At 36.0% G+C, this 25763-nt stretch overlaps 1 protein-coding gene across 2 annotated transcripts in view; it reads right to left on the reverse strand.

Moving 5' to 3' along the window:
- Window positions 1-25763, reverse strand: part of TDRD3 (tudor domain containing 3) — a 217353-nt gene that overhangs the window by 79126 nt on the left and 112464 nt on the right. For both annotated transcript variants that reach the window (XM_057533172.1, XM_057533173.1), the window contains 4 exons: window positions 24597-24738; window positions 8850-8921; window positions 6395-6544; window positions 1311-1451 (listed from right to left, as the gene is read on the reverse strand). In XM_057533172.1, the coding sequence (XP_057389155.1) occupies window positions 1311-1451; window positions 6395-6544; window positions 8850-8921; window positions 24597-24738 (505 nt within the window). The remainder of the gene's footprint in view (window positions 1-1310; window positions 1452-6394; window positions 6545-8849; window positions 8922-24596; window positions 24739-25763) is intronic.

The following is a 25763-nucleotide window of genomic DNA, read 5'->3' on the forward strand; positions in this document are numbered from 1 at the left end:
TCCAGAGTTGTAAAATAGTTGCTTCAGACAATGTTTGTCAGCTTAAGAGTTGTTTTGGTGGACAGCCCAATTCCTGGAGCTTTCCATTCTGCCATCTTTGTGATATCACTCCCTTCATATGTTTTTACTCCTCACAACAATCCCAAACTGCTGGTCTTTGGTGTTCTACGGCAAGACACCCCCAGACGAGGGTTCTCAATTCACTCAAGTTTAAGAGCTTCTTGAGTTAGAGACTGTGTAGTTTTCAACTTGCTGTATCCACTCAAACCTGAAAACTGACTTTTTTTTTAAAGAAAGAGGTGGTCATGTATTCAAGGAAAAGATAGTCTGGCTCTGTTATAAATCTATTCTCCTTGGCTAGTGATTGATTTAGGAGTGGGCATGTGACCTAGTTCTAGTCAATGAACCATAGACGGAATTTACTGGAGATTTCCAAAATTATTTTTTTATCTGAAAAAACAGACCCACACCCAGATAAATGTCTCCTTTCCTCTTGCCTTTGAACTATTTGCATGAAGACTTAACACACAGAGAATCCTGTAACCCAGAGAAGAAAACCAAGAAACTAGAGAGATGCTCACCAGAGCTCCAACACTGTTATACTGCTGAATTTACCAATCTTTGTAACCACCTATCTCCAAATTTCTTGTTATATGAGATGATGAAACCCCATTATTTAAGCTAGTCTTAGCACCCTACAGACAAAATCACCCAAAGTCATTTAACCTTTAAAGGCAGAGGAAAATGAATTCCTGTCAGTTCCCTTATATCTGAGGACACTGTAGCATACCAGAAATATCTCTGACTCCTCCCATTATCTCAAAAATCCAGGAATATTTTGCAATTGAGTCTATAATATACATTTACTATTTCAATATATTTTTCCCAAAGAACACAACAAAACAAAATCACTTTAGACAAAATTTGAGAAAAGATGTGGGGAAGGGTAGGGAACGGCCCATAACTGTATGATTCTGATGCATCATCTTTTAGAATATAATTTCCATTGAGCGTTTTCTGTTTAACTTGATGACTTTTTATCAATCCATTCTAAAAGACATCATTCAGACATTAGAAAGTTAAGTAAAACGTAAATTTTACTTAAGTAAATTATTTTTCAACCAATCCAAATTTTCCATGGAATAACTGGAAATTATTAACTGGAATCCTTAATGAAAGCCTTCTTAGAGTTGTGACACCTATTTATAATATACTCAAAAAGCCAGTGGTGGTTCTGAGAAAGAATTAAAAAAATCAAGGCTATTAAAGAAAAAAAGACATAAACTTTGTGGTTGGTTCTTCAGCCTTACCAGTTCTCTATAGACACCTTCATGTTTTCCCTCTGATTTGTTTGACTTTTCTTTCTGTAAAATCTCCCTATTTCGGTTGCCAGCAGCACTCATGCTGAGATTACTTCTAGCACCACCACCACCTCCTCCAAATGTCTTGGTCTTCAGATAACAGAAAGATAAAAGAAATGTAAATAAATAACATTTTAAAAAGCTCTAAAGACTAAGCTATGACTAAAAACTGAAGTAGTTAAGTTTCTTAATTATGTTTTACAGGAAAAAAATGAAATGTTAACTAATTCTTTCTAAATATCTACTAGTCATAATCTCACAAGTCCAGGTGAGGCAATAAAAAAATTACATGATTATAATCTTTAAATTTCCAAGGCAAATCATCAGAATAAACTTAAGTAGACAACAATATAAAAGAAAAGAAAATAGTACAAGTATTATGGAGATTAGATGTCAAAAATTATTCTAGGGTAAAATACTTGACTGATATCATGAGACCTGAGTTACAAATCCAGCTACATGGCAAGGCTTTCTTTAGCAAGGCACCAAACCTATCTAGGAATCTGTTACATTATGTTCATGATCCAGTAGTAGGATTCTAGAATCTAAGAAAGTAGACAAATAATAAAAATTTTAACATGGGATTAAAACTCTCATTACTAATTTATTATTTACATTAATTACCAAATATGCTCTATCTTACCAACTATGTATAAAAGCTTTCAAGTCCATATTTCTTATTTTGTCTGACTTAATTGAATAATTATATGTGTAATCAAATTTGAATCTGATCTCATTTTTGTTTTGTCAAAACTACAGTGGAAAGACTAGAACATAAAAAACATCGGTTTGGAAAGATACAAATTCATGATTGAAAAGCATTCCGCAGTTGTTATTTGTACAATATTAAATTAAATATCTGGTTATATAATATCTTTATAGTTTTCTAACAGAGCTAATAAAAGCAGAAACCAAGACTTGATTTTTATTAGATATAATTATCAATATTTTTTAATGTATCTTAAAATGATTACAATAAGAAAACATGCTAGATATACATTTATATAAGACAGGGAAATTATTTTGAATCAGATGAAAATGTAAAGAAATAGAACCTGAAAAATAGAAAAATGATGTGAGATAAGCATCAATGGACAACATATTAAATATCTCTATTAGGTAGTTGATACACCACAATATTTAAGTTTAATTCAAATCAAAATTAAAAGTACATCTTCAAAGACCAAAGACCCATTACTGGATTCATTCAATTTTTGGTTTCTGCAATCCCAGCAAAAAAAGAAAAAAAATAGCTTTGGAATGTCTTGATAGTCATTGCTTACATAATCACAAGGAAAAATGTGAGTTTATATTAATGTGATACAAAGTTTATTAGATTGGGAGACAATGTAGTACAGGTAAGAATACAGGCTTAAGAGCTACAGAAGGCTGGGACTAAATCGGTACTGAGCCACTTCCTAGTTCCTGCCCTCAGGCAAGTCACTTAACTTCTACCCTCCATGAACCTCGGGTTTCTCATCTTTAAAACAGGGATGAGAGAATTCCCTGGTGGTACAGTGGTTAGGACTCCACACTTCCACTGCAGGGGGCAGGGGTTCAATCCCTGGTCAGGGAACTAAGATCCCACAAGCCGCGTGGCACGGCCCAAAAACACCTACCTCACTGGGATGTTGCGAGGATTAAATGACATCATCAACATGAAGTGATGAATTCAATAACTGGCACATGGTAAACACTCATAACAGATGGCAATATTACTGTTTTGCTTAATATATTAGAACATAGTTACCTGAAAAGTCTGGAGCCTGACCTGTTCCAAATTAAATATATTTCTGGAATTTAAATTACGTAACTCCAAAAGTGCTTTTTATTTTGGTGCCAGTGAAATAGCACCATCTTCTGGAGGCATTTCCTTATTATTTTCTTTCCATTTTATGGATTAAGGAATAGGATAAATAGCATTTTCAGAATTGCTTTTCACTACTTTAGAACAGTCGTTACCCACTAAACATACAAATATCTAGAAACATCACAACTTAAACATTACCCATAAGGTAACTGATGTTGTCCTGTTGGGTAACAGGACACCATCCCATCCATATTATGTGAATTAGGCATCTGTGACATCATCACGACCATAAACCCCAAGTGGGCCTTAATGCTGTCTTGCAATCTTACTACATTTTCTTAGCCTATTCACCCTCCCAATCTTCTTTAGCATGGCACCAAACCTATCTAGGAATCTGTTACATTATATTCATGATCCAGTAATAGGATTCTAGAATCTAAGAAAGTAGACAAATAATACAAATAATAAAAACCACTATTTTACATGTTCTCCTCACTATTCAAATCTCAAACATCTTCTCCCTCATTGTGCCCGTGTGACCATGCTTACTTCCTCACTGAAAAAATGGAAATAATCACTAAAGAACTTATATAATTTTTACCACATCAACCCACCCACTGATATCTGCACACTTATACTTTATCTTACCACCATCTATATGAATGATAAAGGAATGTGGAGAGAATGAATGACTCCTCTAACTCTACATTAATTCTCAGGCCACATCTTACAGGACTTTTCAACAGTCTTTGATAAATTCAACACACCATCCTCCATGAAATAATTTCTGTATTCTCTTGTTTTGATCCTATCTTACTGGTCACACCTTGGCTGGTTCAACTTCTTTCATTCAACTGGTAAGGTTGAAATGCTACACGGTTCATTCCTTCTCCTTTTCTCTTCCCTTCAGCTCTCATTCCCTTGGTGATCTTATTTGACCTCATGATTTTAAATATAATCCATACGCCTACCACTTTCAAATGCATACATCCAATCCAAAGCTCACCTTTCAGCTACACTCTTCTCTGTATCACTGCCTATTAAACATTACCACATGGATGCCTACGAGGTACCTCAGTATTAATATACTAATTATATTAATAACACCCTGTTCCACCCTGGTCTTCTCCAGTACAAAGTAAGCAACTCTAACCTGTCAATTTTTCAGGCCAAAACCCTTGAAGTCATTCATGACACCTCTTTTTCTCTCAAGCTCCATCTTTAATCTCTCAGAAACTCTGATGGCTGTATTTTCAAAATACCAGAATCTGAACACTTTGCACCACCTACACAGCTGCCATTGCTACAAAAAACTTTTCTCCCCCTGGATTACTTCAGTAATTTCCTAACTTGTCTGAGTCCCATCTTCCAGAAAATAGACATCAAACAAGATTTTGGAAAGAAAGTCTGTCTGAGAAAAATGTAAATCAAAAGAACAACTTTCCTATAATCATTAAGAAATTGATATACTCCCAATATCCTTTTCTGAAACTCCATAATTTTAACAGCTTTTTGGGAAAGAAGAAATGCATTTTATGTAAACTGTGCAAAATGAATTAATTTCAGAAATACTAAAAATAATTTTTAAGTGTCTTAGAATAGAGAAAACATTGAGGAATAGCAATAGTCACATTTACTGAAGGCTTTTAGCAAAGGACTATTGTAACTGAGGCAGTGAGACTATAATTAGGGGCTCTCAGCTTCTCGGCATTATTCCAACTCTATTTCTTAGTTAGGATATGGCTGTGATCTTATGCTTACTATGCCTGACTTCTACCCTATTTACCATTAACTTAGCTTAGCTTGTTGGATGAAGAAAGCTGTTGATATATATCAAGACTGAAGATTAGTTATTCTGTAGGCCTCATCCTTGTTCCTTATTCTCCAGGAACAGGTAATCAAAGATTTATGACTTAATGTTCCAACCACAAGCGAGACTTGCTAGCTACTTGGAATCGTGTGATCAAGAAAAACATCTCTGAAAATAGAAGAGAGCACCCTCCCCATGAGCACGTAGCCCTTTCCTCTTTCCCCTATATAATCTCCAAGCAAAACCTGGCGAGTTGGGAGTTGGTTTTTTGGAACATGCATCTACCTTCTCCCAGGATTGCCAGCTTCCTCAATAAAGCTATCTTTCCTTTAACCCAACACTCTCAGCATTGGATTCTTGAGTGACAAGCTGCCAAACTGGAGTTCAGTAACAATATCATGATCTGTGCCATGTAGTATTCTAAATGTTTTAAAGATTAGCAATTTTAATTCTCACAGTTTCATAGATAAAGAAAATATGGTACAAAACTTAAGTAACCTATCCAAGATTGTCAGCAGGATATGTTTCCTGTCTGCCTGATTCCAGAATTTGTGCTCTTGTCCCCTACATAAACATGACAGAAAGACACTGCAGGAAGAACTACCAAAATTCAAGAAGTCTCCTACTTAAAATTTGAATTTAAATAGGAAAACAGTTGTTAGCTAAGATTTATTACTGGTTCTGAATAAAGAAACCTATTTCAATACCACTGGTTAAGAAAAGTCTATCTAAGCAACCAATTCATGAACTAAAATTTCTTGTCAAAATCTAAAAATTAATAAATAACTAGAGAAAAAACCTATTTCAAATAAGCAAGCAATTAAAAATAATGAAAAGAAAACCTTTTGGCTAGCAGTAGTAAATGATAAAGGAGGGTATGTATAAATGCACATATAATCCAAAGATAAAAATTATTTTTTACTATACATTAGATTTAAGAATGAAAACTGACAAAAATGTTAATCCTGAGCCATTGATTTACCTTCTAATGTTTACCTGAATTCCTCAAAAATTTCTATTATAGGGGAAAATTATCCTCAGAAAGTATCATCTATCCCAACTAATAATGGGATACCCTCTGCCATTAAAAAAAAAAAAAAAAAAAAAAAAGTTGTGTTCACTTGTATACTGTTAAGAAGAAAAGAAAGTGGGAGAAAAGAAGGGTGGTTTGCTAGCAAAGGTAACTTAATGGAATTGTTAAGGAGATTGGAAAAGGAATGTTTATGAGTAAATGTGTAACCATAAGACTCCAAAAGGCACCAGGGCATTTTCTACTGATGGAATATGGAAAAAGAATGTCAAAAGTTTGTTCAATTAGTTACTTTACGTGAAAAGACAATAATGATTGTGAGTAATCTAAATAGAACATAATGGCAAGGAATAAGAGAAATTCATAATGATTTAGTTTCTTACTTCTTTGCTCTTTGCAACTTCTGCAATAGCAGCAGTTCTTTGCTTTTCAAATTCATCATTATCATTTGGAGGTTTGACAGGCAATGTAACTTGTAATGTCTTTCTTCGATCAAGTTCTCTGCTATCCACTTGGACATGAGATACACACTTCTGGTAATAATAAATAAAAATAAATTGTTTCAGTAGTTCCAAAAGAGATTCAAGTTTTTCATAAGAAAGTAATGTCTTCAAAAGAAATATTTGTATCACAACAGCTAAGAGCCCATAAAAAATACAATTATTTCCCATAGATTTAAAAATAAAGGTAGAAAACTAATTGAAGTAACTTTTAAGTAATTGTAACTGGTAAATGAAAGCTACACTAAATGTAGGCAGTCTAAAACAGGGCACATTTTGGGTTGGCCAAAAAGTTCGTTCGGGATTTTCTGTAACATCTTACGAACGAACATGTTGACCAACCCAATATTTAAAATATACATCAAACCAAAAGATCTAAGTTTCATTTTAGGATAATGACTTAAAATAATTTTAAATTTCAAACAGTCTAGACTATTGCACAAGAAGTAAATTCAGTTTTTTATTAAGCACTTGATTTCCACATTATGCCACAATATCCATGAGGGTTTATAGTTATTTTAACATATAGAAAGGTGTCTCTCAACTTATAAGCCAAAAGCTAAAAACATACTCCCTCCCCCTAATCAGGCTGCAAAGTTTTAGGTTTTTAGTCTCTTAAGACAAATTAAGAAAGCCATCATTGTCTAAAAATAAGTCCTGAATTCTGTTCTCTCTTCTAATTCTAGCAGCAAAAATCCTATAAAATGAACCTTTTTCAACTTGATAATTTTAAAGAGGAATAAAAATATGCTCTCAAATAAATGTTAGACAAATATACAGATTTTTGATTTTTAATAATATAAATATAAAATAGCTGATTCTAACACACAGCCAAGCATATTCTGTCTTTAGCCCATGTTCAAGGCTAAGATGCTGAATAACAGATTTTCACAATGGACTTCATAAACAAATAATATTATTTAATATAACTATTACTTCCTAATACAAAAAAAGCTATAAACACACTTCAAATTCTTGAAAATAATTAAATCTTAAGTCTCTGTGAGCAATTTTTGAAAGAAATATTTTCACCAAAATGTTTAAGCGGAAAGAAAATTCTTACAAACACAGCATTTATTATTTTCAAATATAAATTATTAAAATGTTTACACTCTGTTTTCATTCTTGGGGTTTTTCACTGATAGAAATAAGAATATCATCAGCATAGATCATGCCTCCTTTTATCTTGACTGTCCCATGTTCCAAAGCACAATAAAAAATGACATATGTTTTAAATACTTTCAAAATAGCCACGATGCAAGAATGCCTTATGTAATTTTGAGTAGACCCTCCAAAAAGGGTTTTGAAGAGGATGCCAGTCAACTGATCCTACCCACTTATTTTCTGATCAACTAGGTACCTGTCTTTCATACCAAAATTTTTTTAATTGTTATTGAGATGTAGGTCTCTGTTTCCTAACTGTTGTGTCCCCAACTCATCTTCACTTTGAGCCAGCACTCTTGAAGGAAAATGCAGCACAAATGCAAGGCAGATTACCAAGAGCTAAATTTTAGTGGCATCATGTTGCAAATAGCAAGCAGCCACAGGGATTATTCTCAGATTCTTCAGGTATAAAGCAGGGACAAGCTGGAGGAGATTGTTTTAAAGGCAATTTGATGCTTAGCACAACCAGGAAGACACAAGATATTGGTCAGCTAAGGAGCTACCTCAAGGTAACATTTTGCAGCAAGAGGGTTGAAAGTTAGGAAACAGAAGGAAAGCCTTTAGCTTATGTGAGAGAAGAATCAGGGCTGCTGTAGTTGAAAATGAAAATACCAACTGGAAATAAAATTAAGTACCTGACTGAGATGGGCATTTGGATCAAGGCAGAACAATAGAATCTCGGAAGGGACCGCTGGGACAGCAGGCTCTCCTGAAGTGCAGTGATGCCCTTCCCTGCCCTCATGTTCTCACTCTTTTGTCTCCTGTCAATCTTTCTGTTGATGCTTTTATTTTTTCTCCCTCTTTTGTTTTTAATGAACAAAGTGAGAAATTATAGCATATTTTTGTCTTCTTACTTTTGCATTTCTCTCTCTCTCTCAAAAATAATGCCCCCACCACCATCTGATATTAATTAATTTTAAGCTGCATTTCAGGTGTGTCTCTTAACTGTTTCAATCTTTGGGTTAACAGCTTTTGAGAAAAGAATCTACACAAAAACTTAATTATAATAACTAGAAAAAAAACACAATTATTGATTTCCTGTAGTTAATATATTTCCATATAACTCCTATGACCTCTGAGTGAACAGTTCAGCACAAAACTAAACAAAGCTTGAATACAAATGAAAAACACTTTTTGCTGATTAAAATTCATCTGCCATAATGAAAGTCATTACCTGTCCAAAAGGCACAAAAGGAGGTGGTCCACCTTCGGTTCCAATATTGCTTCTATTGTGTTTTGACAAGCTCTGTGAGAAAAGTGGGTTGTAAAACAGATTTTTTACATTAAAAATATATTTAACAACACTTATAATGTACCAGGAATCTACTCATTTTAGTATATTCTTATAGGAAATAGAAAAAAAGCCTTCTATTATTAATTTCAAACTATATAAAATATCTTATTCCTAACTTCAATAACTAGGCAAAGGCTCTCCCCTTACTTCCCCTTTCCAAAACCCAAACTGACATATGATTTTCAGAAGTATTTGCCAAGTTGCTCCCATAAGAAGAAAACACAGTTAAAACCTCTCAACAAAGATGATAAGCTTTGGTAGCAAGAATTTCATTTTAATTAATTTCATTTTAATGCATAGTAAAACTATAATCTGACAGAAAAATATTATCTGGAAATCACCTTCAAAATGAAATTTTTAGACATAAAAATCTATTAGCAAACAACATATTTGTGATACTGTTATATAATAAGAAATATATATTTGGTCTTTGTCCTCAGTTCCTGGAACAGAGACCCTAAAACACTTGAAATTTCCTGAATAACAGGGGTAAGGAGCACATTTTGTTCTTCATAATAAGCGCCTTTGAGCATTCTGAGTTTATATTAATGAGGTGACTATTAATGGGCCCCTAGCAAGCTCCAGGGTGAGGACTGGTTGCCGGAAAAACCAACCATGCGATTAGAGGGCTAGAGATGGAGTCAATCACCAATGGCCAGTGATTAAATCAAGCGGGCCTATGTAATGAACCTCCATTAAAACCCCATAAACGATGGGGTTCAGGGAGCTTCCAGGCTGGTGAATACATCCATGTGCCAGAAGGGTGGTGCACACCAAACTCCACAGGGACAGAAGCTCCTGTGTCCAGGACGCTTCCCGATCTTGCCCTATTAACCTCTTCATCTGGCTATTTATCTTTTATAACATCGTTTATAATAAACCAGTAATGGCAAGTAAAGTGTTTCCCTAAGTTCTGTGAGTCATTATAGCAAATTACCAAATCTGAGCAGGGGATCCTGAGAACCCCTAATTTATAGCCAAGTTGGACAGAAGAGTGGATAACGTCAGAACCTACTACTTTCAATTGGCACCTGAAGTGAGGGGCAGTCTTCTGAGACTGAGTTCTTAACCTATGGGGTCTGTACTAACTCCAGGTAGTTAGTGTCAGAACTGAATTAAATTTTAGGACATCCACCTGGTATCCAAGTGGAGAGAACTGGAGAATTGCTTGATGTGGAAAAGAAAACTCCACACTTGGTGTCAGAAGTGCTGTTAACTAGAAACAGTTCATAGGAATGCTGATAAAAGTGATTTCTAACTGTTTAAAGAGATCAGACTGTCATAGTTTATAATATGGAGGTTAATTTCAATTACAGTAAAATTTCCTTAATAAAAGTCTTGTTTTGCAAATCAATTTATACTTCAAAGAAGTATTCAACAGATTGCTCTTTAATAAAAAAAAAAGCTTCCAAACGCTACTAATTTTAGTTTTCTTTTTTCCCTATCATATTGATGATTAGAGAGATAACAATATATTATGGAAATGAAAAAAATAACTTCCTAGCAAAAGCAATTTCTCACATTATAAAGTCCTTCAAAAATGCCATAAGGAGGAGGAGCTTCTAGATGGCAGAAGAGTAAGATGGGGAGATCAACTTCCTCCCCACAAATACATCAGAAATACATCTACATGTGGAACAATTCCTACAGAACACCTACTGAACACTGGCAGAAGAACTCAGACCTCCCAAAAGGCAAGAAACTCACCACGTACCTGGGTAGAGCAAAAGAAAAAAGAAAACACAGAGACAAAAGAATAGGGACGGGACCTGCACCAGTGGGAGGGAGCTGTGAAGGCGGAAAGGTCTCCACACACTAGGAAGGCCCTTCGCAGGCGGAGACGGCGGGGAAGCTTCGGAGCTGCAGAGGAGAGCGCAGCCACAGGGGTGCAGAGGGCAAAGCGGAGAGATTCCCGCACAGAGGATCGGTGCCGACCAGCACTCACCAGCCTGAGAGGCTTGTCTGCTCACTGGCCGGGACGGGCGGGGGCTGGGAGCTGCGGCTCCGGCTTCAGTCAGGTGCCGGGGAGAGGACTGGGGTTGGCTGCGTGAACATAGCCTGAAGGGGGCTGGTGCGCCACAGCTACCAAGGAGTGTGTCCGGGAGGGCGTCTAGAGCTGCCAAAGAGGCAAGAACTTTTACTTGCCTCTCTGTTGTGCGGTGCGCGAGGAGAGGGGATTAAGAGTGCTGCCTGGGCTTCCCTGGTGGCGCAGTGGTTGAGAGTCTGCCTGCTAGTGCAGGGGACGCGGGTTCGAGCCCTGGTCTGGGAGGATCCCACATGCCGCGGAGCGGCTGGGCCCGTGAGCCACAGCTGCTGGGCCTGCGCGTCTGGAGCCTGTGCCCCGCAACGGGAGGGGCCGCGATGGTGAAAGGCCCGCGCACCGCGATGAAGAGTGGCCCCCGCTTGCCGCAACTGGAGAAGGCCCTCGCACGAACCGAAGACCCAACACAGCCAAAAATAAATAAATAAATAAATAAAGTAGGGAAAAAAAAAATTATAAAAAAAAAAAAAAAAAGCAAACCTTTTAAAAAAAAAAAAAAAAAAAAAAGAGTGCTGCCTGAACGAGCTCCAGAGACGGGCGTGAGCCGCGGCTATCAGCGCGGACCCCAAAGATGGGCATGAGACACTAAGGCTGCTGCTGCAGCCACCAAGAAGCCTGTGTGCAAGCACAGGTCACTATCCACACCTCCCCTCCCAGAAGCCTGTGCAGCTCGCCACTGCCAGGGTCCCAAGATCCAGGAACGGCTTCGCCAGGAGAACGCACGGAGCGCCTCAGGCTTGGTGCAATGTCACGCCGGCCTCTGCCGCTGCAGGCTCCCCCCACATTCGTACCCCTCCCTCCCACTGGCCTGAGTGAGCCAGAGTCCCAGAAAAGCTGTTCCTTTAACCCCATCCTGTGTGAGCAGGGAACAGACGCCCTCAGGCGACCTACATGCAGAGGCGGGTCCAAATCCAAAGCTGAACCCCAGGAGCTGTGCGAACAAAGAAGAGAAAGGGAAATCTCTCCCAGCACCCTCAGGAGCAGCGGATTAAATCTCCACAATCAACCTGATGTACCCTGAATATGTGGAATAACTGAATAGACAACGAATCATCCCAAATTGAGATGGTGGACTTTGGGAGCAACGATAAATATATATATATTTTCCTTTTTCTCTTTCTGTGAGTGTGTATGTTTATGCATCTGTGGTGATTTTGTCTGTATAGCTTTGCTTTTACCATTTGTCTTAGGGTTCTGTCTGTCCTTTTTTTTGTTTGTTTTTTTAGTATAGTTTTTAGTGCTTGTTAACATTAGTGGATTTTTTTATTGGTTTGGCGGCTCTCCTCTTTCTTTCTCTCTTTTTTTTAAATTACTTTTTTAATTTTAATAATAATTTTTATTTTAATAACTGTATTTTACTTTTTTTATTTATTTATTTTTCGTTCTTTTTTTCTTTTTTTCTCCTTTTTATTCTGAGCCATGTAGATGACAGGGTCTTCATGCTCCAGCCAGGCATCAGGCCTATGCCTCTGAGGTGGGAGAGCCGAGTTCAGGACATTAGTCCACCAGAGAACTCCCAGCTCCATGTAATATCAAATGGCGAGACAGTCATACAGAGTGAAGTAAGTCAGAAAGAGAAAAACAAATACTGTATGCTAACACATATATATGGAATCTAAAAAAAAAGAAAATGGTCAGAAGAACCTAGGGGCAAGATGGGAATAAAGATGCAGACCTACTAGAGAACGGACTTCAGGATACAGGGAGGGGGAAGGGTAAGCTGGGAGAAAGTGAGACAGTGGCATGGACATACATACACTACCAAACGTAAAATAGATAGCTAGTGGGAAGCAGCCACATAGCACAGGGAGATCAGTTTGGTGCTTTGTGACCACTTAGAGGGGTGGGATAGGGAGGGTAGGAGGGAGGGAGATGCAAGAGGGAAGAGATATGGGGACATATGTATATGTATAACTGATTCACTTTGTTATAAAGCAGAAACTGACACACCATTGTAAAGCAATTATACTCTAATAAAGATGTTAAAAAATAAATAAATAAATAAATAAATATAATCAAAGGGTAGAATAGATATGAACCAGCTAAGGGTGAAAAATAATGTCGAAATAAGTAAAAAAAACAAAAAACAAAAAAGTGAAAGGAAGGAGAGAATGGTATACAAAGTGGTTGTACATTAGATTTACATGTGTACTGAGTTACCTGAAAGCAAGGTCTAAGAAAGCAAGGTTGATGAAGTATATCTAACCAGGATTAAAATGGAGCTGCCAAAACTCAGCTGACCTTAGAGGATGGGGGAAATTATCTCACTTCCTAGGCCTTTGTCTTCTCAATTAATCAGACACATTACCAGATTAATTGATTAAAATCTCTATTCTTAAAATGAAACTCAATCCAGAAATCAACTTTGTTAAGTAAAAACTGATGATTAAAGGAAGAAAAAAGATCTGGGGGCAATCAGAGAGTCTAGAATTGCTGAGGATCTGAGATCCGTAAACAGAATTTCAGCCATAATGATATCAAGGTGAGGGAGTGGCCCTCTTCACTGAGACCAGAGGTAAACCCTCTGAATATTTAACAACGAACTCTCTGTATAGGAATGTATCTGTGTATAGGTATATGAGTACATGATTAATTCATCCACTGGATATTGGATTTCTTTGAGCAGTTATACTTTATAATAAACCTAAAATCAAAAATTAAAAAAAAGCTATCTCCCCATCCTATGATCTGTAATAAATTACAGACTTTTATAACAACAACAATAACAACAAAAAAACAAACGGCAAAAATCTCCCAGAGATCTCCATCACAATGCCAAGACCCGGCTCCACTCAATGACCAGCAAGCTACAGTGCTGGACACCCTATGCCAAACAACTAGCAAGACAGGAACACAACCCCACCCATTAGCAAAGAGGCCGCCTAAAATCATAATAAGGTCACAGACACCCCAAAACACACCACCGGATGTGGTCCTGCCCACCAGAAAGACAAGATACAGCCTCATCCACCAGAACACAGGCACTAGTCCCCTCCACCAGGAAACCTACACAACCCACTGAACCAACCTTAGCCACTGGGGACAGACACAAAAAGCAATAGGAACTACGAACCTGCAGCCTGCAAAAAGGAGACCCCAAACACAGTAAGTTAAGCAAAATTAGAAGACAAAGAAACACACAGTAGTTGAAGAAGCAAGGTAAAAACCCACCAGACCTAAAAAATGAGGAGGAAATAGGCAGTCTATCTGAAAAAGAATTCAGAGTAATGATAGTAAAGATGATCTAAAATCTTGGAAATAGAATGGAGAAAACACAAGAAACATTTAAAAAGGACCTGGAAGAACTAAACAGCAAACAAACAGTGATGAACAACATAATAAATGAAATTAAAAATTCCCTAGAAGAGATCAATACCAGAATAACTGAGGCACAAGAACGGATAAGTGACCTGGAAGATAAAATAGTGGAAATAACTACTGCAGAGCAGAAAAAAGAAAAAAGAATGAAAAGAATTGAGGACAGTCTCACAGACCTCTGGGACAATATTAAACGCACCAACATGAGAATTATAATGGTCCCAGAAGAAGAAGAGAAAAAGAAAGGGACTGAGAAAATATTTGAAGAGATTATAGTTGCAAACATCCCTAATATGGGAAAGGAAATAGTTAATCACGTCCAGGAAGCACAGAGAGTCCCAGGCAGGAGAAATCCAATGGGAAACACACCAAGACTCATATTAATCAAACTATCAAAAATTAAATACAAAGAAAAAAATATTAAAAGCAGCAAGGGATAAACAACAAATAACATACAAGGGAATCCCCATAAGGTTAACAGTTGATCTTTCAGCAGAAACTCTGCAAGCCAGAAGGGAGACGCAGAATATATTTAAAGTGATGAAAGGGAAAAACCTACCACCAAGATTACTCTACCCAGCAGGGATCTCATTCAGATTTGATGGAGAATTTAAAACCTTTACAGACAAGCAAAAGCTAAGAGAATTCAACACCACCAAACCAGCTTTACACCAAATGCTAAAGGAACTTCTCTAGGCAGGAAACACAAGAGAAGGAAAAGACCTACAATAACAAACCCAAAACAATGAAGAAAATGGTAATAGGAACATGCATATGGATAATTACCTTAAATGTAAATGGATTAAATGCTCCCACCAAAAGACACAGACTGTCTGAATGGATACAAAAACAAGATCTGTATATATGCTGTCTATAAGAGACCCACTTCAGACCTAGAGACACATACAGACTGAAAGTGAGGGATGGAAAAAGATATTCCATGCAAATGGAAATCAAAAGAAAGCTGGAGTAGTAATTCTCATATCAGACAAAATAGACTTTAAACTAAAGACTATTACAAGAGACAAAGAAAGACACTACATAATGATCAAGGGATCAATCCAAAAAGAAGATATAACAACTGTAAATATCTATGCACCCAACGTAGGAGCACTTCAATACATAAGGTAAATACTAACAGCCATAAAAGGGGAAATTGACAGTAACACAATCATAGTAGGGGACTTTAACACCCCACGTTCACCAATGGACAGATCATCCAAAATGAAAATAAATACAGAAACACAAGCTTTATATGATACATTGAACAAGATGGACTTAATAAATATTTATAGGACATTCCATCCAAAAACAACAGTATACACTTTCTTCTCAAGGGCTCATGGAACATTCTCCAGGATAGATCATATGTTGGGTCACAAATCAAGCCTTGGTAAATATAAGAAAACTGAAATTGTATCAAGTATCTTTTCCGACCACAACACTATGAGACTAGATATCAATTACAGGAAAAAAATCTGTAAAAAATACAAACACATGGAGGCTAAACAGTACACTGCTAAATAACCAAGAGATCACTGAAGAAATCAAAGAGGAAATCAAAAAATACCTATAAACAAATGACAATGAAAACACGATGACCCAAAACCTATGGGATGCAGCAAAAGCAGTTCTAAGAGGGAAGTTTATAGCAATACAATCCTAGGGTACGAAACAAGAAACATCTCAAATAAACAACCTAACCTTTCACCTAACGCTATTAGAGAAAGAAGAAACAAAAAATCCCAAAGTTAGCAGAATGAAAGAAATCATAAAGATCAGATCAGAAATAAATGAAAAAGAAATGAAGGAAACAATAGCAAAGATCAATAAAACTAAAAGCTGGTTCTTTGAGAAGATAAACAAAATTGATAAACCATTAGCCAGACTCATCAAGAGAAAAAGGGAGAAGACTCAAATCAATAGAATTAGAAATGAAAAAGGAGAAGTAACCACAGACAATGCAGAAATACAAACAATCATGAGAGATTACTACAAGCAACTCTAGGCCAATAAAATGGACAACCTGGAAGAAATGGACAAATTCTTAGAAATGCACAACCTGCCGAGACAGAACCAGGAAGAAATAGAAAATATGAACACACCAATCACAAGCACTGAAATTGAAACTGTGATTAAAAATCTTCCAACAAACAAAAGCCCAGGACCAGATGGCTTCACAGGCGAATTCTATCAAATATTTAGAGAAGAGCTAACACCTATCTTTCTCAAACTCTTCCAAAATATAGCAAAGGGAGGAACACTCCCAAACTCATTCTATGAGGCCACCATCACCCTGATACCAAAACCAGACAAAGATGTCACAAAGAAAGAAAACTACAGGCCAGTATCACTGATGAACATAGATGCAAAAATCCTCAACAAAATACTAGCAAACAGAATCCAACAGCACATTAAAAGGATCATACACCATGATCAAGTGGGGTTTATCCCAGGAATGCAAGGATTCTTCAACATACACAAATCAATCAATGTGATACACCATATTACCAAACTGAAGAAGAAAAACCATATGATCATCTCAACAGATGAAGAAAAAGCTTTCAATAAAATTCAACACCCATTTATGATAAAAACCCTCCAGAAAGTAGGCATAGAGGGAACTTTCCTCAACATAATAAAGGCCATATATGACAAACCCACAGCTAACATCGTCCTCCATGGTGAAAAACTGAAACCATTTCCACTAAGATCAGGCACAAGACAAGGTTGCCCACTCTCACCACTATTATTCAACAGAGTTTTGGAAGTGTTAGCCACAGCAATCAGAGAAGAAAAAGAAATAAAAGGAATCCAAATCAGAAAAGAAGAAGTAAAGCAGTCACTGTTTGCAGATGACATGATACTATACATAGAGCATCCTAAAGACACCATCAGAAAACTACTGGAGCTAATCAACGAATCTGGCAAAGTAGCAGGAAACAAAGTTAATGCACAGAAATCTCTTGCATTCCTATACACTAATGATGAAAAATCTGAAAGTGAAAATAAGAAAACACTCCCATTTACCACTGCAACAAAAAGAATAAAACACATAGGAGTAAACCTACCTAAGGAGACAAAAGACCTGTATGAAGAAAACTGTAAGATACTGATGAAAGAAATTAAATATGATAGAAATAGATGGAGAGATATACCATGTTCTTGGATTCGAAAAATCAACATTGTGAAAATGACTATACTACCCAAAGCAATCTACAGATTCAATGCAATCCCTATCAAACTACCACTGGCGTTTTTCACAGAACTAGGACAAGAAATTTCACTATTTGTATGGAAACACAAAAGACCCCAAAGACCCAAAGTAATTTGAGAAAGGAAAATGCCAATGGAGGAATCAGGCTCCCTGACTTCAGACTATACTACAAAGCTGCAGTAATCAAGACAGTATGGTACTGGCACAAAAACAGAAATATACATCAATGGAATAGGATAGAAAGCCCAGAGATATACCCATGCACATATGGTCACCTTACCTTTGAAAAAGGAGGCAAGCATATACAGTGGAGAAAAGACAGCCTCTTCAATAAGTGGTGCTGGGAAAACTGGACAGCTACATGTAAAAGTATGAAATTAGAACACTCCCTGACACCATACACAAAAATAAACTCAAAATGGATTAAAGACCTAAATGTAAGGCCAGACACTATCAAACTCTTAGAGGAAAACATAGGCAGAACACTCTATGATATATAAATCACAGCAAGATTCTTTTTGACCCAACTCCTAGAGAAATGGAAATAAAAACACAAATAAACAAATGGGACCTAATGAAACTTCAAAGCTTTTGCACAGCAAAGGAAACCATAAACAAGACCAAAAGGCAACCCTCAGAAAGGGAGAAAATATTTGCAAATGAAGCAACTGACAAAGGATTAATCTCCAAGATTTATAAGCAGCTCATGCAGCTCAATAACAAAAAAACAAACAACCCAATCCAAAAATGGGCAGGAGACCTAAATAGACATTTCTCCAAAGAAGATATACAGATTGCCAACAAACACATGAAACAATGCTCAACATCATTAATCATTAGAGAAATGCAAATCAAAACTACAATGAGATATCATCTCACACCGGTCAGAATGGCCATCATCAAAAAATCTACAAACAATAAATGCTGGAGAGGGTGTGGAGAAAAATGAATCCTCTTGCACTGTTGGTGAGAATGTAAATTGATACAGCCACTATGGAGAACAGTATGGAGGTTCCTTAAAAAACTAAAAATAGAACTACCATACGACCCAGCAATCCCACTACTGGGCATATACCCTGAGGAAAGCATAATTCAAAAAGAGTCATGTACCACAATGTTCATTGCAGCTCTATTTAAAATAGCCAGTACATGGAAACAACGTAAGTGTCCATCAACAGATGAATGGAGAAAGAAGATGTGGCACATATATACACTGGAATATTACTCAGCCATAAAAAGAAACAAAACTGAGTTATTTGTTGAGTTATAGTGAGGTGGATGGACCTAGAGTCTGTCATACAGAGTGAAGTAAGTCAGAAAGAGAAAAACAAATACCATATGCTAACACATATATATGGAATCTAAAGAAAAAAAAATGGTCATGAAGAACCTAGGGGCAGGATGGGAATAAAGATGCAGACTTACTAGAGAATGGACTTGAGGACACGGGAGGGGGAAGGGTAACCTGGGACAAAGTGAGAGCGTGTCATGGACATATATACACTACCAAATGTAAAATAGCTAGCTAGTGGGAAGCAGCCGCATAGCCCAGGGAGATCAGCTCGGTGCTTTGTGACTACCTAGAGGCGTGGGATACGGAGGGTGGGAGGGAGGGAGACTCAAGAGGGAAGAGATATGGGGATGTATGTATATGTATAGCTGATTCCCTTTGTTATAAAGCAGAAACTAACACACCATTGTAAAGCAATTATACTCCAATAAAGATGTTAAAAAAAAATGCCATAAGGAATCTTTTCACCCATCTATTCCTCATATCTGTTTTGTCTTTGAGGTGTTAACATATATCTGTTAAGCACTGGTTGTCACTTAATACATCTTCTCAACTCTAAAGCTTTTTGTGCATTTTTAATGATTATCGTTATAGAAAATGTTATGTTTAAAATATTTTAAATGGTGAAAAATAAGTTAAAAAATTACCATATGTACCTTATACATACTCTAGAGTCCCTGCATTATAAAAAGAATACTATGTATTTTATGTAAGTTATATAAAAAAACTAAGACTAAAGACAACAATAATATTCAGTTAATCAAAGAACAATTTAAACTGTATATGAATATCACATTTCTTGATAAGCTGTATTTAAGATGTTAACCTATTTTAACAAAAAACAGCAAATGCATAAACTTATCTAGGGGTCTTTTCCCCAGTTTTAATTTAGATAAAAGAAAAAGACCATTCAAAGGGCAATAAATCATTTCAGTTTATGCCGTGACTTCCTTAAAAGCTCACATAAGCTGCCAATAATACCATCTCTCAATACACAGTATATAATTAAAAGCATATTACAGGATTTCTACTTCCCATCCTATGACTGTGTAAGATACAAGACTTAATCTCCCTCTACAACTAGCAATCTGGACAACATGTAGGAAACAACTGTTTTAAGACATAGGGCAAGAAGTAGCACAGGACTGTAATCCCAAAGAGAAAGAAAAAAACAAGAGGTGAACTCTGCCTTTCTGCTTGGAGGCATAATGCAGACAGAGAGCACAGAGAGCTGAGTTGAGAAAATGTCTCATAGCTCAAGCCAGGCTGAAATAACTGGAAGCTGTGGGGCAGAGTTTTGAAAAAGAGAACCCTGTACGGAAAAGAAGCTCCAGAAACCTGTATAGGAATTCCCTTAAGTCACTGCTGAGAACTAGGCTAAGCAAAAAACAACTGCAAGTTATAAGCTTCCATTTATACTAGAATAAAAAAGAATAAAATACTTAGGGATAAAATTACACAAAGAAGAAGATCTATACAATGAAAACAACAAAAGATTCCTAAAAGAAATTAGACACCAATAAATGAAAAGACATCACATGGTCATGAGTTGGAAGATTTAATACTGTTAAGATGGCAATACTACTCAAACAGGTCTAGAGATTCAATGCAATTCCTATCAAAATCCTAAGAATGCTTTTTGCAGAAACAGGAAAATCTATACTAAAATTCATATGGGATCTCAAGGGACCCTGAATAGTCAAAATAATCCTGAAAAAAGCTCATACTTCTTGATTACAAAACTTACTGCAAAGTTACAGTAGTCAAAACAGTACTGGCATTAAGACAGACTAATAGAATAAAGAAATAAACCCTTGCATGTACGGTTAAATGATTTTTGATGAGGGAGATAAGGTCATTCAATAGGGGAAGGAGATTCTCTTCAACAAATGGTGCTGGGAAAGCTGGATATCCACATGCAAAAGTCTTACACCATGTACAAAAATTAATTCAAAATGGATCAAAGACCTAAATTTAAAGGCCAAAGAGCTAAACCCATAAAACTTCCACAAGAAAACATAGAGAAAAAGCTTCATGATATTGGGATTTCGCAATTTCTTGGATATGACACCAAAAACATAGGCAACAAAAGAAAAAACCAGGTAAAACTGAACTTCAATAAAATTTAAAATGCTTTTGCATCAAAGGACACTACCAACAGAGTGAAAAGGCAACCAATGGAATGTGAAAAATATTTGCATATCATATATCAGATAAGGAATTGATATCCAGAATAAATCAAAAACTCACACAACAACAACAACAACAAAATTAAAAATAGACAAAGGACTTAAATACACATTTCTCCAAAGAAGATATACAAACAGCCAGTAAACATATGAAAAGATGCTAAACATCACTACGCACTAGGGAAATGCAAATCAAAACCACAATGATATTCCACTTCACACTTATTAGGATGGTTATTATCCAAAAAACATGAAATAACAAGGGTTGGCAGGGATGTCAAGAAATTGGATCACTTAAGCATTGCAGACGGGAATGTAAAATGGTGCAGCTGCTGTGGAAAACAATATAGCAGTTACTCAAAATATTAAACAGAATTACTATGCAATCCAGCAATCCTACTTCTGAGTATAAACTCAAAAGAACTGAAAGCAGGAACTCAAGCAGATATTTGTACACCCATGTTCATAACACCTTTATTCACAATAGCCAAAAGGTGGAAAAAACCCTAATGTCCATTAGTGGATGAATGCACAAAATGTGGCATTCACATACAACAGAATGCTATTCAGCCTTAAAAAGTTAGGAAATTCTGACACATGCTACAATATGGATGAACCTTGAAGACATTATGCTAAGTGAAATAAGCCAGACACAAAAGGACGAATACTATATGACTATACTATTATGAGGTAGCTAGAGCACAAAGTGGCCAGAGATTGGGAGGGGCGGATGGGAAGTTATTGTTTAACTGGTACAGAGTTTCAGTTTGAGAAGATAAAAAATTCTGGAGAGAGCTGGTTGTGTAACAATAAGAATGTACTTAATGCCACTTAATTTTACACTTAAAAATGATTAAAATGTTACACTTTGTTATGGATACTTTATAATTTTTAAAAACAGAAAAAATTACAAAAAAATTATCTGTCATAGGAGGTGAGGGGGGGAGCACTAAAATGTTATAGAACTACATTACTTTACAAATTATATCTGCTACAGAACTCTCCAAAACCTATCTTTATCGTACTTTGAGGTTTGAGTTTTTCTTTTCGTCACCTGTCTATAACCAACTTGCTACAACTACAACACCTACACATGCTTTAAATACTATCCAATGTTCTCTTCCCCCTCTATTTATTTTGCAAGAATGCCTAGGACCCCATTACTTCCAAAATTTACTCTATGGTTTATTATTTCTATGTGTACATTTGATTTCTATGTGTTTCACCTGCCAGATGCTCAAGTAATTTGAACTCTCCATGATGTCTACAACACTATGGTTACCAAAATCAAAAAAACTATAAAACCAAAGAAAATTATTATCATATTAAGATGTTTTTAAACTCTTTTTCATGTAAATTTTTACTGGCCCCTAACAAGAAATACTAGCATGGCTTTCAGGAAACAAAGTGCAAAAATATATAATAAAACCTTACAAGAATAACTGTCAAACTACTACTGATCCATGCATGTGTTTGTGTGTGTGTATGTGTGTGTGCTGGAGGTGAGGAAGTTCCTAGGAATGTCTGACTGATTTTACAATTAGTAAGGTAGTTCTGGCTGGGTTGTAAAAATTATGTATAATATGTTGGTCTGACTTGACAACATCTTAACACACTTTTAAAAATCTCTAATGATAATGAAAATACAATATATCAACTTGTGAAAGGAAAAGATCACATGAAATGGGTGGGATTTCTCCAGGAAATTCAAAGTTCATAAACTTGGCTATTTATATAAAACTATCAAACCATTTCTGATTTACTTGTTTGTGCAACATTTTCAATCAAACAATGCAGTTATGGAATATTATCTTATATTTCATAGTATCTTATATAGTATATAATAGTATCTTATATTTCAGAGCAGCCCAAAGTGTAGCACATTAGTATCATAAGGAATGAGCACTAAGGAATAAAAAATGTGCCTAAATTTCCTTATCTATTTACATCCCAAACAGAGGCACTTTCAAACTTAGACGATAAAAAAGAGTAATTTATCTTAAAATACCAAAAGCTTGAAATATTGCTAGGCCCCTTGGCTCACTTTAGACAACAGACAAGATCTGAGAATGGCACAAAGACATGAATTCTAACTCAAAGAGTAATTAGCTCTATGTGCTTGTAATTCATTTATTTCACTATTATTTGTTATGATGTTTATTACATATAAGACTCAGGGCCACCACTTTGGAGATACAGGAAGGCTCAGATCCATCACCTATTAGTGGTCTAATCATAAAATAAGTTTAATGGTTCTTAAAGCCTATTTTCTGATCCATATGGTCATAACACTCTCTTACAAGACTGCTAGGTGAATTACATGATATACAGATACAGGAGTCCAGCTCAAGACCTACACACTGTTCAACAAATATTTGTAGAATTGAATAAAGATAACACAAACAAGAATTCTGACCTCAAAAAGCTTACAATCAAAGGAGATAAGAAATAAATATAATTTTAGTGCTAGATAAAAAGTAATATACTTCTTAATACAATGAATAAAGTATTCAAGAATTCAATAAAGGAGCAATTACTTCATTTTGTGAAAAAAACGAGCACTTGTTTTGAGTCTAAAACCATGGGGATGAGAGAGAAACTAAGATGAATGTCTTAAAAGTGGGAAAATTTTTTTTCTTTTTCAAAAGTGCAACTGAGGAAAGCTTAGAGAATCAAAGAAAGAGTAAGTAGTTCCATTTAGCTAAAACAAAACCTATGTGAAAAAATTAAGAAAGTTGAAAAGGTAAACTGGAACTAGTGCTAAATTATAAATGACCTGAATCCCAGATTAAGGTATGTGAAATAAAAGCAGGGTGTAGCATGGTCTGAATTATGTTGAAGATAATCTGGCAGAAGTACAATAAGTTAGAAGATGGAGAAAGGATATATGGTGGAACCAGTTAAAAGGCTACTGCAAGTAGTCCAGGCCAGAGACTTAAACTACAATAATGGCAATGGAACCTGACAGCAAGGGATTGACAAGAGATCTGACTGCAGAGGATCAGTAAAACTGGTGGCTAGAAGCAAAGTAGAAGGACAATTACTAGATAACCTAGATGACGAGGAGGATGAAGATACTGTTAACATAAATGGTGAAAACATCAACTAATGTGACTAGGAAGACAAATGCAACAAGAACCCTTTCATTATAGTGAAATTCTAATTTGCTTTCACTTGTATCTGTGTGTGTGTGTGTAGATAAGACAAATACACATACATTATTCATATATATGCACAAACACTTGTTTTCTGAAGAAAGAATTATATACAGATACATTACACATATCTTATAACTGGTATCTTGGCAGTTTTGAAAACTCGTCAGTAAAGAATGGCCTTTAAAATATGTAATAAAATGTAACAAATACTGAAAATGACATCTGTTTTAGAAGAACAATATGCTTAAACAAAGGTAGATAGTTTCTGTAAAGATCACTGTGTTCCATTCTATTCAACTCTGGCATAAAGAACTAATTTTACTATCCATTATAGGAAGATCCCTTAAAACAGAGAATACAATAAAAAGAGTGTAGTGGTTTAAAAGTTCAAACCATTCTTAGTTTACACTTACTCTCTGTAACTCCCATTTTTCAATAAGGTGTTCTACTTCACCGCCAAGAACTGTGGTGTTAGAATCATTCAAGAGCAGGAATCCATTTTTTATGTCCACAACGCCTGAAAGCTTAACTTTAGTTCCAGGTGGTGTGTTCAGGCTAAAGCAAAGGAAAAAAAGAGTTAAAACACATTTAAGCTCCTTCCCCAAACTGGAATTCAGTCTTATACTGTGACCTGGTAAAATTCTTCAAAATGCACGAATGTGAAAACTATTTTTCAGGTGACTGGCTATATAGTGTGAATAGGTCATCAGGGAGGAAGTCAGAAGACCAGGTATAAGACTGTCATTTTCTACCTTAATTTTTTTCTACATGTAAAAAAATATGGATAAGGACTTCCCCCTCGGTGGTCCAGTGGGTAAGACTCGGTGCTCCCAATGCAGGGGGCCCAGGTGTGATCCCTGGTCGGGGAACTACATCCCGTATGCATGCCGGAACTAAGGATCCTGCATGCTGCAATGAAGATCCCGCGTGCTGCAACTAGGCCCGAAGCAGCCAAAATAAATAAATAAATAAAAAATAAGTAAGTCAGTAAACAAACAAACAAATAAATAAAAAATATCTGGATAATAAAAATCACAGCTCACAAACTTATGGTAAAGATAAATAGAATAAAAGATATGAAAGTACTTTCTCAACCATGCCATGTTGTATAAATGTAAGATTTGCCCTTTTTGTCCCCTTCTGAGCTTTGTGCATTATTGCAAAGATATACTATGTTATAAAATTAAATTTCAATACAGAAGAGATATCAAACCAGTAATAATCTTAGACATTTAACACCTATATGAGTTACTGTAATCCACACGAAACAATGCTCTTTTTGGTTAACTATCCAGTTAAAGATCAAATGAGAGTTATTTGCTCTAAAGCATACTGACTTCAAAAGTATTTTTTCATAATAGGTTAACATTATCAGATGTGGGGCAAACATTATAACACCATGACCCCTTTTACAAAAACCAGAGAAAAGATGTTTACCCTCCTATCAATCTTTTAATAAAGGAAACAGTGGAAGAAATCCATTTCATCACATAGGTTTATTCTAAAGTAAAAGCACATATACCAAGCCCCACTGCATCTCTTCACACATTCAGCAAGGGGTAAAGAACTCCAAATAGGAA

The sequence above is a fragment of the Balaenoptera acutorostrata genome, chromosome 18, assembly GCF_949987535.1.
Source record: "Balaenoptera acutorostrata chromosome 18, mBalAcu1.1, whole genome shotgun sequence".
In the NCBI taxonomy this organism is placed as follows: Eukaryota; Metazoa; Chordata; class Mammalia; order Artiodactyla; family Balaenopteridae; genus Balaenoptera; species Balaenoptera acutorostrata.